Source organism: Crocuta crocuta, unplaced genomic scaffold (assembly GCF_008692635.1).
Source record: "Crocuta crocuta isolate KB4526 unplaced genomic scaffold, BGI_CrCroc_1.0 scaffold132, whole genome shotgun sequence".
In the NCBI taxonomy this organism is placed as follows: Eukaryota; Metazoa; Chordata; class Mammalia; order Carnivora; family Hyaenidae; genus Crocuta; species Crocuta crocuta.
This window is the reverse complement of record NW_027528611.1, coordinates 2430321-2444505: the sequence shown is the minus strand read 5'-3', so window position 1 is coordinate 2444505 and position 14185 is coordinate 2430321. Positions and strand designations below refer to the sequence as shown.

Genomic DNA, 14185 nt, shown 5'->3' with positions numbered 1-14185 from the left:
AGCCCAGGGGTCCAGCGCATAGCCTCTCGGGTGGTTCCCGCCCACGCTAGTCACCCTCGCGTCTTACCTTCCCCGGCAGGAATCTCAGCCCCGTGCGATTTGGTCCTTAATTACAGACTGCCGTGTGCGGTTCTCTGGTTGTTTCACGTTTGCTTGTCTTGTTCCCAAGAAGCCTGTGAGCGTCCGAGTGAGGGGATGGTGCTGGTACCCACCCTGTCCCCGGGGCGCCTGACACAGAGCTCGGTGCTCAAATACTCGGTGGAGCTGACCTTGTGTCCGAGGAAGGAGGCAGGATCCCCACATTCCAAAAGCTGGCTGAACTCCAGCCTGTCGCGACCCACCTTCGCCCTCCCCCGCCCCCCGCCAGCAGCAAAGCCTCGTATCCCTCTCTGCATGCCTGTGTCAGGACTCACATTGTCCCTGTCACACACACAGTTAATCCAAAGTTCTCTTCCCAGATGCAGGAAGCAGTTATAGAACTGGAATATCCACCCAAGAGAAAAAACTTCCTCCTAACTGAGTCCTGGGGGGATCACCCTCCTTGTGGATTCTGGTGTGGATCAGTGAGGCCACGAGTCGGTGGGGGCTCCCTGGGACTGGGGAGAAGCATCGACATCACATCCTAACAGAGTGTGGGGCTGGGCTGAGCACTGAGTGGGGGACTCAGTGTCTCAATTCTTTTTTTTTTTCCCAAATGTTTTATTTATTTCTAGGAGAGAGAGAGACAGTGTGAGCAGGGGAGGGTCAGAAAGAGAGGGAGTCACAGACTGAAACAGGCTCCAGGCTCTGAGCTGGCAGTCAGCACAGAGCCCGACGCGGGGCTCGAACCCACGAACCGCGAGATCATGACCCAATCGCGAGTCGGACGCTTAACCGACTAAGCCACCCAGGCGCCCCACGGTGTCTCAATTCTAATTCAGGTCCTGACACCGCATGGTCTTGGGTGGGAGGGAGGGGGGAGATGTGATTTTGCCACTTTGCAGCTTTGTGGCATCCTAGGCAGAGAAATTTGTGGACTGAGGAGGGGCCCTCCTCTCCCGGGCCGCACTGCTCGGCTCCAGAAGGGGCATGGCCAGTGCTCCCTGGAGCCAATCGCGGTCCCCATGCACCACTTCCTTTGCCCTCTGGGCTCCAGAATACCTCTCGGCCCTCATCCCTGTGCCCCCACATCTGGCCTCGCAAAGCTGTTCATTCTTGGGGTTAAATGTTGCCATCTCAAAGTTATCATCAGAAGAGCATACAGTGTGAAGCTCCAAACACTTAGAATGATCTAGATTTCAGGCTGATTTTCTCCTGTACACTTAGGAGACAGCGTGGAAGTCTGGGACTTGGTGGGTGGGAAGGTACTAAGGGTGAGTGGGTCCGCGTAGGGCTCGGGAGCCAAGGTGGGGAGAGATGGCGAGGCGGTGCTGGGTTGGGCCCTGAAGCCTGACTTCTCTTCCTGTACAATTTTGCCCGTGGCCGGTCCTAACATGTGAACACACACACGGTCTTACGTAAGAACAAATGAAAACGATTGTGTAACACACCGTGCGGGGCCCACGGAGCCTGGAGAAGGAGCCTGGGGAGGGGCAATGCTGTTGGGGGGCACGCGTGGTGTGAGCGTGTCCCCCTCAAGCACCATAGGCGACCTGCCGGCCCTGCCCCTGTGGGGGAGGGGACACGGTCCTCTCGGAGTGAGGCCAGCGTATCATTCCTCGGCTGCCGCAGCTGTCAGAGAGGCACCCTGTGATAACCATCGGTGGAGCTTTTGCAACTCAGCGTGTGAAGCCTCCTGGGCCGAGGGCTGTGTCGTGCCTGCCTCTTTGGGATGGCCCTGGTGGCAGCTGCCAGGGCTGCTAGCTGTGCGCAGCACGGGACCAGTGCTCAGGAGTCTGGCACAGAGATGAATCCAGCCACGCAATGAAGTCGGGGACGTGCTGGGAGGTCCAGGACGCCGCTCACACATTCGGGGTGCCTTCTACAACCCCTCCTGGGCCTGACACCTTGTACCAGCCTTTGGGACTGCCTCCTGGGGGAGCCCGACAGGCCCAGGCGGTGGCTGCCTGAGCCGCCCGTGGGTGTCCCAGCCGATCCGGGAGAGACGGCCCCATTCTCGGCTCCGGGCCGGCAGCGAGGCTCGGCCCTGAGTTCCAGCAGGAGAGCAGCCGGAGGCAGGCGCTGAGGGGCCAAAGCGATGGAAGAACAGGTGTTCAAGGGGGACCCCGACACTCCTCATTCCATCTCCTTTTCTGGCAGTGGATTTCTCTCCTTCTACCAGGCCGGGGCGGTGGATGCCCTTCGAGACCTGGCCCCCCGGATGCTGGAAACAACCCATCGCTTCGCCGGGACGTCGGCGGGGGCAGTGATTGCGGCCCTGGTCATCTGCGGGATTGAAATGGGTAAGGCCTTGGTTCTGGTTCCCTGGGGGAGCTTCTGGGGGGATTCCCCCAGGCGGAGCCTGAAGATGGCTTGGGACGCTTTGGGGAACAAAGCCAGGCATTCCGGGTGGCGGGAAAGGAAGAAGGGGGTTCAGCGGGACAGCAATCACCTGGCACATCTGAGGTCGGGGTCTGCCAGGTCCCAGAGTCGGACCCACTGGGCGAGCGTGGACCCATCTCTCCCTCAACGCTCTGTTTGCCAGGGAGAGGGAAAGGCAATACCTCCCTCAAACACCCTGGGCTTGGAAGTGACACCATGACACGGTCATACCCTGGCATTCCTGTTGGGCCTTGTTTGAAATGCACACACCCTTGGGCGGGGCAACACTTCACATCTTCATCACCGTGGTGGGGCCGGCATCCAGGCGGCTGGAGAGGTACAAGCCTTGTGGCTTCAGGGATGAGCCGGAGGGGGCGAGCCGGGGAAGGAATACAGAGGATCTCAGGTCACCTTCTTCCCCAGAGACGAGGACCGGAGGGCAGAAGGGGTGTCCGGTGTAGGGGAAGCGCACGTGTTCCCGCCAGTCCCATATTGTGGGTCTACACCAGCATCCCCATGGGCGCCTCGGAGCGCATTTATTCATTTACTGTGCTATCATACGACGTCCGCGCCCTCCAGAAGCAGAAATTCTAGAGATAGGAGACATTAGGCATTCAGATAGGTAACCTTTTGATGCCACATCAGGACGTGATAAGACCTAGAAATACAATTATGGCAAGAAAGAGTCAGAGAACAAAGTGGGGGCTGTTTGAGAAAAGGTGGTCAGGGAAGCCCTTTTGGAGAAGGCGACATCCCAACGGAGCCCTGAGTGATGTGACAGAACCAGTCATTGGAAGATGGGGGAAAGAACGTTCCAGGTGGAGAAGCAGCCAGGGAGCCAGGGAGTGGGGGCGAGGAGGGGGTTGGGCGCCAAGGCTGGAGAGGCAGGCGGGGGTCAGATGGCGCGCACAGGACTCTTGGGGCCGGAGCTCGGAGAGCAGGGGAGCACAGGCACGCTGTGAGGGGCGACATGGGGAGGGGGCTCAGAGCACGCGCTCCACGTGCATTGGATCCCAGCTTGGCCATTTCGCCACGTGGGCTGGGGGCACACTCCTGTGGCTCCGTTTCTGCACCTGTAAGGTGGAGACTCTGCGTGTACCTGATTCCCAGTGTCGTTAGAGGATTAACTGAGCTAGAGTGACCGGCTTATCCCTGAGTCTGGCACCCGGGAATCGCTTTGGTGCGTGCGGATCTACTACCCGGCTGGGGTTTTTCAGGAACCTCACTCAGCGGCTGCGCAGAGTCAGGCGGAGGGGGAAGGGCAGCACCAGGGAGCCTCTGGTGTGTCCAGCGGGGGATGAGCACAGCAGGTGGCTGGGTGCTGAGGACAGAATGAAGCCAATGGGCTCCGGACACACTTTGAAGGTAGAGCCAGGGAGCCTTGCAGAAGGTCCCGCTGCATAGTGTGAGGAGAGGGTGCCGGCGGGCTGCCTTCCCCTCCCGGGGGCCTCTGTGCCTGGTGAGAAGTCTGTCTGTCTTCATTGTAAAGAATAATAGTAATGCCCACTTACTGAGTACCTTTTACAGGCAAATAATATTTTCTTTCTAATATTTCACAAGTAATCAACTCTTCCTCACTGTACAAAACTCAAACAGTGCAAAAGTATGTGGAGTTTTTTTTTCAAGCCTCCTTCCTGTAGCCAGTGCTGAGGGCTCTGCTTAGATCCTTCTAGATTTTTTTTTCTCACTTAAATTCCAGTATAGTTAACATAGAATGTCGTACTCATTTCAGGAGTACAATAAGAAAGGGCAAGATGTCCTTCTTTGGTATGGCTGAGTAATTATCCGCTCATCAATCGATGGGCACTTGGGCTGCTTCCGTAATTTAGCTATTGTAAATAACGCCGCAGTAATCATAGGGGTGCATGTATCCTTTTGAATTAGTGTTTCCTATTCTTTGGGTAAATATCCAGTAGTGGAAATACTAGATCATCTAGTAACTCTATTTTTCATTATTTTGAGGACCCTCCATACTGTCTTCCACGGTGGCCGTACCAGTTTGCATTCCCACCAACAGTGCGCGAGGGTTCCTTTTTCTCCACATCCTCGCCGACACTTGTTGTTTTGCATGTTTTTGATTTTAGCCATTCTGACAGATGGAGGTAATATCTCATTGTGGCTTTGATTTGCATTTCCCTGATGATGAGTGAGGTTGAGCGTCTTTTCAGGTGTCTGTTGGTCCTTGTACGTCTTTTTTTTTAATTCAGAGAGTCCTCTGAATGTAGCAGTTGATGTTTCAGTCACACAATGGGCCCTAGAACACACCTTCAGAAAGGGGCTGGGTGAGAGCCCCCACTCCCTCGTCTGAGAGTCCCAGAGTCCCAGCCCTTGGAGACATCCTGCCTCTGGGATTCTGTCCCTTTCTGGGTATCTGTGTCACTCACCTGCTCTGTTGTCCCACCCGCGTCCTGGCTTTATTGCAATTTCTTAAAATACACCATCTGGAAGAGTTAAGTGGTGTTTCCATCCACTGGCATTCAACGCCTTGTCAGAACTCATTCAATTCAATCAGTTCAACCAATACTGCCAAAAGCTGACATGGGCGGGCTGTGACAGGCATGGACAGTAGGGTGCGAGGCACCGAAACCCATGAGAACACCCAATTGTAGTTGCGACCAAGGCCTGGATCGTGCACTGCCCATGATCAGGAGAGTAGTTCAAGGGGGAGTGAGGTGCACGTGGGATTTGCCCTTGTCATAACATTTGTGAGATTTATTATTTCACATCATTCCAGTCTGCTTCATTTCTTTAACTGCCATATAATGTGCTAGCACTTCCTCTATATCAGGCACTGTTCTAAGTCTTTGGCATATCCACTCATTCAGTCCTCACGACAACCCTATGAGGTGAAAACTATTATTATCTCCATTTACAGAGGAGGAGACTGAGTCACAGAAAGCTTAACTGACTTACCTAAGGTGATAATGCAGTACTTGGTAAAGCTGGGATTCGAACCCAGTCTGCACACTCACCTTTTAAACCACTCTGCTTCTTTGCGTTGTTGTTTTTAAATGTTTATTTACTTTTGAGAGAGAGAGAGCGAGTGTGGGAGGGGCAGAGAGAGAGGGAGACAGGATCTGAAGTGGGCTCTGCACTCACAGCAGAGAGCCTGACACGGGGCTCAAACTCACGAACTGTGAGATCATGACTTGAGCCAAAGTGGATGCTTAATCAACCGAGCCACCCAGGCGGCCCCAAAACACGCTGCTTCTTGACAAAGCAATGCCAGGGAGTGCAGATGCTGGTTCTATTGGTCCTGGGGTCAGGGAAGTCTCTCTGAGCAGGTGGAATTTGCACACGGACCTGGAGGGAGCCCGCTGTGAGAATATCTGGGGAGAGCATTCTAGAAAGACAGACAGGCGACTTGTGTAACATCCATCATCAGAAGCAGAACAAGAATGAGGACTCCACTTCCTGACTTTCTTTGAGGATCTTTACCCCTTTCAGTATATATTCCATTAAGACTATATCGTGGTTAGGGGCGCCTGGGGGGCTCAGTCAGTTAAGCGTCCGACTTCGGCTTAGGTCATGATCTCACAGTTCATGAGTTCAAGCCCTGCGCCGGGCTCTGTGCTGACAGCTCAGAGCCTGGACCCTGCTTTGGAGTCTGTGTCTCCCTCTCTCTCTCTCTCTCTCCCCCTTCCCCACTCATGCTCTGTCTCCCTCTGTCTCAGAAATAAATAAACATTAACAAAATTAAAAAAAAAAAAAGACCATATCATGGCTCATTTAGCCATTCCATTGATGGAACAGTCAAGGTTTCGTTATAAACAACACTGCAGTGAACATCCTTGTTTGTGTCTCTCTCATGCCCACATAGAATGTTTCTCTAGAATATGCACTCACGTTAACGTACCAGACTTGACTAAATCATTCCTAACCGCTAGCAGCGTGTGCGAGTTCTAATTTTCCCCACAATGTCATCAATTTCTGGTATTGTCAGACCTCAAAGTTTTAAGTCAATCTAATGCATGTGAAACTATATCACATTTTATTTTGCTTCTTTAATTTTCATATCCTGGCTGGTCATAATGTTCAGCATCTCTGTGTATTTCCTGCCCACTGTGTGCCCTCTTCTATGACTTTCCTGTCTGCTTGTGAGCTTTTCCTGTTTTTTGCCCCCACCGTTATCTTGTTCTCTTTAACTTGTAGTAGATGTTCTCTATATAGTCAGCACATGAATCCTGTGGCAGTTATAAGCATCACAGCTCTTTTATTCCACTCCATGGCTCATCTTTTTATTTTAGGATGTCTTTTGTCATTCAGAAAATGTCAGTTTTAACACAAATGTATCAATCTTTTCCTCTTTTAGTTTCTGCGTTTTAATATCTTTACTTGGTTACAATGGTTTCTTCTACATTTTCTTTCAAAAGTTCTGAAGGTTTCTGCTCTTTTATCAGTCCAGCCGCAATTTATTTTGTGGCTAGCTTGAGGTAGAAATCAAAGTTTTTCAGGGGCACCTGGGTGGCTCAGGCGGTTGAGTGTCTGACTTCAGCTCAGGTCATGATCTCACAGATTGTGAGTTCGAGCCCCCCGTCAGGCTCTGTGATAACAGCTCAGAGACTGGAGCTTTCTTTGGATTCTGTGTCTCCCTCTCTCTCTCTCTGCCCTTCTCGTGCTTGCATTGTGGCTCTCTATGTCTCTCAAAGGTATAAACACTTTTTTAAAAAATTAAAAACAATAGCAACAAACTTTTTCATCATTTTGCCGTGTGCTAACCAATTTCTGCACACCATTTACAGGCAACTCTCTTCACACTGGTTTGAGATGCCGCCTCTGGCTTAATCAAGCTTCAGACTCTCAAGGGCCTATCCCTGGAGTCTCTCTTCTCTCCCACTGGTGAATTTGTGTATTTCTGCACTGCATCTCACTGTTTTAATCACTGAAGCCTTATTATACGTGGCAACCCCTCTCCTCCTCTGCTCCTCTTTTAATTCTTCTTTAAATATTGTCTCTGTCATTCTTGACCCTGCTTCTCCAACTGTGAAAAGCTCTGTTGGGAATTTTATTGAAATTATATCTTCCCACTTATAAATATAGTCTCTCTATTTCTTCTGGCCTTTACTGTATTAGTTTTTGTTTCTATGAAATACGGGGTTTTTTCCCCCTATGGCATTTTCTAATGCAATTGATTATTGCTGATATAAAGGAAGGTTGACTGTTTTTACATATTGATCTTGTTTTAAACAAACTTGTGAACATTCCCAATGGTTCTAAAAGTCTCATATTTTAGGTACAAATAATCACTGTATCTCCATGTAACCAGAGTTTGTCTCTTTTTATTTTTTTAAGTTTATTTATTTTTTGAGAGAAATAGAGAGAGAGCACTAGCAGAGGAAGGGCAGAGAGAGAGGGAGAGAGAGAATCCCAAGCAGGGTCCACCGCCGGACTTGATGGGGGGGGTCAAAGGGAAGGGAGAGTTCGATGGAGGGCTTGAACCCACCAACCTGAGATCATGACCTGAGCCAAAACCACAAGTTGGATGCTTCACCGACTGAGCCATTCAGCCATCCCTGACACTTGTCTGGTTTTTTAAAAAAATTCTTCAAGACGTAGCACGCGGGGGCCTCCTGCCTCCAGGTCAGGCTTGTGCCCAGCCTGGGCTCTCTGCCCTGAGATTGCATGTTTTGTTCCTATGAAAGCTGCAGAAGGCAGAAGGTCCATCTTCTGGAGATGTGTGCCAAGCTCTGTGATAGGACCGATTTGGGGTACGTGAAAACATACCTAAAACCGCTCAGCACGGGGCCTGGTTTCCATTAGTGATGCAGTAAAGGTCTGTGTTCATTCATTCATTCACGTGAGGACAGTTAGTCTTCATGACAACTGGCGGAAGTTCTCAGAATTTCCAGTTCTGCCAGGAGTGGGGCCGGGAGCTTGCCTCCAAGCTGTGGTCATATAATTTTGAAAAATAAAATTGTTTCTCGTTAAAGAATGAGGATGTGGTGGAGTTACTACCCCATCCCCACCTCAGCTACTACTTGGCGCCTTTCCCCCTGTAAAATCTACACGGCGAGCCATTCATTCCTTCGTTCATCCATTCATCCGTTCATGCATTTGATGAGTGTTTGCTGAGCACATGCTAGGCTCTGCAGAGGACACGGAGATGCAACCTAAAATGAAGCTCTGCCTTCACCCTCAAGGAACTTACAGTCTACTCGGACTTAAAGGCAGCCTCCCGGCAGGTGTAACACAGGAGAGTTCCAGCTGAATGTTAGAAAACTCAAAGGCATAGGCGTGCAGAGGAAGGGGCAACATCTCCAGTGCCAGGAGGCCTCGTGGAAGTGGCACCTGAGATGGTGCCTGAAAGGTGAGGAGACGGGTGCCTGGGCTTGAGTGTCTCGTTTCGGCTCAGGTCATGACCTTATGGTTCGTGAGTTCGAGCCCCGCATCGTGATCTCTGCTGTCTGTGAAGAACCCGCTTCAGATCCTCTGGGCCCCCCTCTCTCTGCCCCTCCTCCGCTTGTGCTCTCTCAAAAATAAGCATAAAAAAATGGTGAGGAGAAGTTCCGCAGGTGATTTTAATATTCTCTTCTACTCATGAAAACAGTCTTCCCCTCAGCTGCACATTCAAATCACCCAGGGCACTTTTATTTATTTTTTTATTATTTTTTAAATATAGTTTATTGTCAAATTGGTTTCCATACAACACCCAGTGCTCATCCCAACAAGTGCCCTCCTCAATGACCCAGAGCACTTTTAAAATGCCCACGGCCCATGGGGCACCTGGGTGGCTCAGTTGGTTTAGCGTCTGACTGCAGTTTAGGTCACGATCTCATGGTTTGTGAGTTCGAGCCCCGCGTGGGGTCCTATGCTGACAGCTCAGAGCCTGGGGCCTGCTTCGGATTCTGTGTCTCCCTCTCTCTTTGCCCCTCACCGGTTGCTCTCTGTCTCTCTCTCTTTCTCTAAAAATTAAACATTACAAAAATTTTTTTAAAGGCTCACTGCTCAGGCTTCTCCCCAAGCACATTAAATCACGATCCCCCTGGGGCAGGGGCGGAACCCAGGCACCAGTGTTTATCCAACCCCCAGGGGCTTCCAGTGTGTAGCCAAGGTTGAGACCCAGTGAGCTTTGGAAAACTAGATGTGCTGCTTCTTTAAGACTCTATGAATGTCTGACCAGGCAGTGGAAATGGCTATGGCATTTTGTAAGGAAACCTGTAAAATGCCCATCACAGTACTGGCCTCGAGAAAATTCTCTGTCCGATTATTAGTGGGGAATGGCTTTTCCCATTCAATTTCCATCAATTCTAGAACATTTTTATTACCTCCAAAGGAAACCCCATATCCCTTAGCTGTTGCCTCTCAATTCCTACCTTCCCCCTACCCGCCCCTCCCACCAAGTGCCTGGAAGCCACTGTAGATTTGTCTATTTGGACATTTCCTATCAATGGACTCACACAATATGTGGTCATTTGTGTTTGGCTTCTTTTATTTAGCAGAACGTTTTCAAATCCACCCATATTGTTGCCTATGTCGTTGTTTCATTCTTTTTATTATCCAGTATTCCACTGTGTGGATATAACACATTTCACTTATGTATTCACCAAGTAATATACGTTTGGGTTGTTTTTCACTTTGGGCTATTGTGAATAATGCTGCTATAAAAATTCATGTACATTAAAAAAACTTATTAATAACTTTTTTAACGAAAAAAATTTCAGACACGTTGGAGAAAGGGCAAAATCACGGACTCCCAAGAACCCAGATTGCAACTTCAATGGTTATCAGCATTTACCACCTGGGTTTCATCCAGAGCCCCCCCACCCTGCCTTCTTTGTTTGTTTGTTTTATTTTTAATGTTATAATAACATTAAGCTCACGTGGAAGTTGCACGTAGCCTCACCAGGCTTTGTTTTCTTGCGAGAACGTCTCAGAGTATGTATCTCTGTGCAGGAAAGGACTGAGTCTGAGGAAGCCGAGGGGCACAGAGTCCGGATGAGACCGTGAGGGGCAGGCACCTGCTTCAGGGGCTGTTGCCCAGCAACTCTCAGTGGGTGAGGGGAGGGACCATGAGCTCATCAAGTGACTTTGTTTTGTCCTCTAAAAGTCATTATTTTCATGGGGGCACCTGGGTGGCTCAGTTGGTTAGGCATCTGATTCTTGGTTTCGGCTCAGGTCATGATCTCACAGGTTGTGAGTTTGAGCCCCACATGGGGCTCTGCTCTGGCAGCACACGGAGGCTGCTTGGGATTGTCTCTCCCTGCTCCTCCCCTGCTCACAGTCTCTCTCTCTCTCTATCTCTCTCAAAATGAACAAACTTAAAAATATTTTTTAAGTAATTATTTTCCAAACACTGTCATGCTGCCTTCTCAGCATTGCCAACTCCCAACCTCTGCCCAGCCCCCACCACCCCAAACACCCAAACCACTAAGTAAAATATTAAAAGGGCGGGGCTCAGGATCAGGGCTGGGATTGGGAGCTTTTCTTTTCACTTTCAGGGTACGTAGTCTCAGGGTGCGTCCCATCCCTGTGCCTTTGCTCTAGCTGGTCCCTCTCTGAGGAGCACCATCCCTCCTTCTCTCCCCATGTAACGTCTCCCCGTTCTCCAAGGCCTATCTCAGACACTCCCTCCCCTGAGAGTGAATCCTGATCCCCTTCTTGGTCCCAGAGCCTGCTCTAGGATAGAGCCTCTTGCCTCAGAGGCCAGAGGCCCCATGGGAAGGAGCACCTGATTAGGAATCCGGCTCTCTGGATTCTGAGACCCCAAAGTGTCCCACAAGCAGCTCATGAGCCGAGTTTGCCACACAGATTGTTTTCACATGGTCTTTCACAGTAGGGTTCAACAAGGAGGGAGGTGGGGTTCAGACCAAAGCTGGTATGATCCCGACGTCTAAACTCTCTCCAGCCCTCCTTTCCTTCTGGGCCTATGAATCCACTCAGCAGTGAGTGACCCTGGACAAGCCATCTTGAGTTCAGCTCAGATGCTGTTCAATGGGAGAGAGCCATGCCTGCCTTCCCCTCTCCACGGCCTGGCTCTGGGAATCACAGTGGTTCCTGAGAGTGAGCTTTGCGACCCCTTAGCTCACTAAGGGGTGTTACTACTGTTGCTCTGGTTAGGTGAGCGGAGACTTCAGCAAGACAGAAGAGCATCACCCGCTCATGCAGCCTTTGCACTCCAGCATCCCAAGACTGGTGTGGTGGCTCCCCAGAATTAGAACCAGGGTCCTTTCCCTTGTGCTGCCCACAGTCAGTAGGGACTTTATTCCAGCTAGTTTGGGAGGGAAAAGTGGAGGGCACGCCTCTTCTCTTTAAGGGCAGGCCTTGGGGGTGACACACATCACGTCCCCTTAGCTCCTGTGGATCTGAACTTAGTCACGTGGCCACACCTGACTGCAGAGGAAATGGGGAAGTACAGACTTTGTTCTGGGAAGCCATGTGTCTGGCTAAAAACTGTAGGCTCAGTTCCTAAGGAAGAAGTGGGGAACGGATGTGGGGACAATCAGCCATCTCTGCCACAAGGACCGTAATTGGAGATATGGCAACGGTGGGAAACTCAGTCTCTGCTTGGGACCAAGACCATGACTCCATAACCACCAGGCCAAGTCCACCCTGTTGGCTGGGGAGCGTCTCAGCCCCAAACCATCAGTAGGCTTCCCTCCTGGCAGCTGAGGGTGTGAGAGCCTCAGTCCTGCTAGGGGCCCGGGCCGTGCGCCGCAGCACCCATTACGTCCTCTACCAAAAATGATCTTCTGGTTTTCTCTTGAGAGATGTTACCTCCTCCCAAGATGCCTTCCCATTTGATCCCACTGGGTCTCTTTCCATGATCTCTCGTTTGCCCACAGAACCTGTTCACCTGTTCTAGCACTTGATAATAGACGACGGTCCTAATGATTTTGAGTGCTGTGTCTCATTTCATCAACTAGCTTGGTTGAGCAATCTGCAATCTTATGAGTCCCGTGGCTCCACAAACTGCTTGTCAAACAAGAAATGCTTGATGAACTCCCGATGACTGCTGGCTATTGGCAGGCGTGATGCTGAATGTGTTTTTGCAATTCTATTTTGGAGGCTATCTGGCTCTTAGATAATTTTCTGTATTTATGGAGATGATTAAACTTATAATACTAGAATTTCATAGATGGAAGGTCAGTGAGTCCAACTGTTTCATTTTACCAATGATTATATTTCAACTTTGGGAGAGGAAGTAACTGGTTGGAGGTGAACCTTGCTTTGGCCAATGGTTTCCAAACTGTGTTCTGAAGCACTCCATCGATCTATGAGAATAAAGGAGGTTGAGGGGAGGGGGAAGCCAGGGAATAGGGAGATACACACAGAGGCCCTGGGACCTTCCCTCAGCTTCAAAAAGTATAGTCCCAGGGATGCCTGGGCAACTCAGTCGGTTGAGTGTCTGACATCAGCTCAGATCAGGATCCCACAGTTCGTGGGTTCAAGCCCCACATCAGGCTCTGTGCTGACAGCTCAGAGCCTGGAGCCTGCCTCAGATTCTGTCTCTGTCTCTCTCTGCCCTTCCCCCACTTGGGCTCTGTCTCTTTATCAAATGCAAATGAACATCTAAAAAACTTTTTAAGAAGTATAGTCCTACTATTATCCATTCCTTTTAAAATTTCATTTAGAGGAAGGTTCCACTGATGTTTTTTTTTTTTTATTTTTAAGTTTAAAAGGCACTGTTTGAGTCTAATCCACTTAACGTGCAGACCACGAAGTTGAGGACCAGAATCTGGCTGACTCACAGTGATAAAATAGATCAGTCATTCACTCATTCCAGGTTGCAGGGATCCAGCCGCAAACAAAACAGCTGTGTGCCCACGTGAGGCTGACATTGTCTTGATGGAATCAAGCCATAAATAACCAAACACATGGAAAAACGTCAGCGTGCGCGCTCCAGGGAGAAAATAAAGCAGGAGAAGGGTGTGGTAAATAATTCAAGGGTGACGTTTCAGGTGTGCTGGTCAGGGGAGGCCTCTCTGAGGTGGAAGGAAGGGAGGAGGGGCCACATGAGTTCAGAGAGAAGAATGTTCCAGGCTGAGAGACCAGCGGCACAAAGGTGCTTTAAGTCTCAGAAAGGAAGGCAGCTGTCCTTCTGCATAGGAAGAGAGCTTCCAAAGGGCCCTGCAAAGCACATGCGAGGATCAGAGGGGTAGAGGCGGGGCCCCGTCCCCCATGCGTGGCACAGCAGAGCCCTCGCTGGAGATGAGGGTCCATTACAGGTGTCCTGGTCTCCCTCCCACCTGCCATGCCAATGACCAAAGGTCCCCTGGGGCCCTGGAGCCAAGGCTGAAGTTATTGTCATTGGCAGGTAGCCAGATGTGTCCCAAGCGGTGGACCCACTGAGCCCTCGGGGGCCTGTCCTGGGAGGACAAGACTACCTTGTGAGCACCGTGGCTCTGGTGGCTCCTTTCTTGGGTCACCCATGGTGGGTCAGTCGAGGAAGAAGACACCCAGGGGTGGCGGAGACTGCGGTTCCCAGGAAGGAGGAGTATGGGGCTGGCACTCCACCTCTGGCCATACATCCCTGTGGGTCCTTGGCCAGCCAGTGACTGCCTCCCCCTCAGTCTCCCCATCTCTAACTTGGGGGTGCAAGCACATCCTCTAGACATCACAGTGAAGGAAAAAGAAGGCATGGGTGTTCCTGGCATGGTGCCTGGCAAAACAAGCCTTTGACGAATGCATGTTGAGGAATTAGCACAAAGAAAATTATCTTGAAATAGAAAAGCATAGGTGAAGCAGCATTTTTCACATTTCACCAAAGAATGTCCTAATGAACTTA

General features: G+C 50.5%; 1 protein-coding gene across 1 annotated transcript in view; it reads left to right on the top strand.

Annotated features, from left to right (window-relative positions):
* The first annotated feature begins 2176 nt into the window (after window positions 1-2176).
* The window catches only part of PNPLA1 (patatin like domain 1, omega-hydroxyceramide transacylase), a 46762-nt gene continuing 34753 nt past the window's right edge, over window positions 2177-14185 (top strand). The window contains exon 1 of the mRNA XM_077754837.1: window positions 2177-2381. Coding sequence (XP_077610963.1) covers window positions 2177-2381 — 205 coding nt within the window. The remainder of the gene's footprint in view (window positions 2382-14185) is intronic.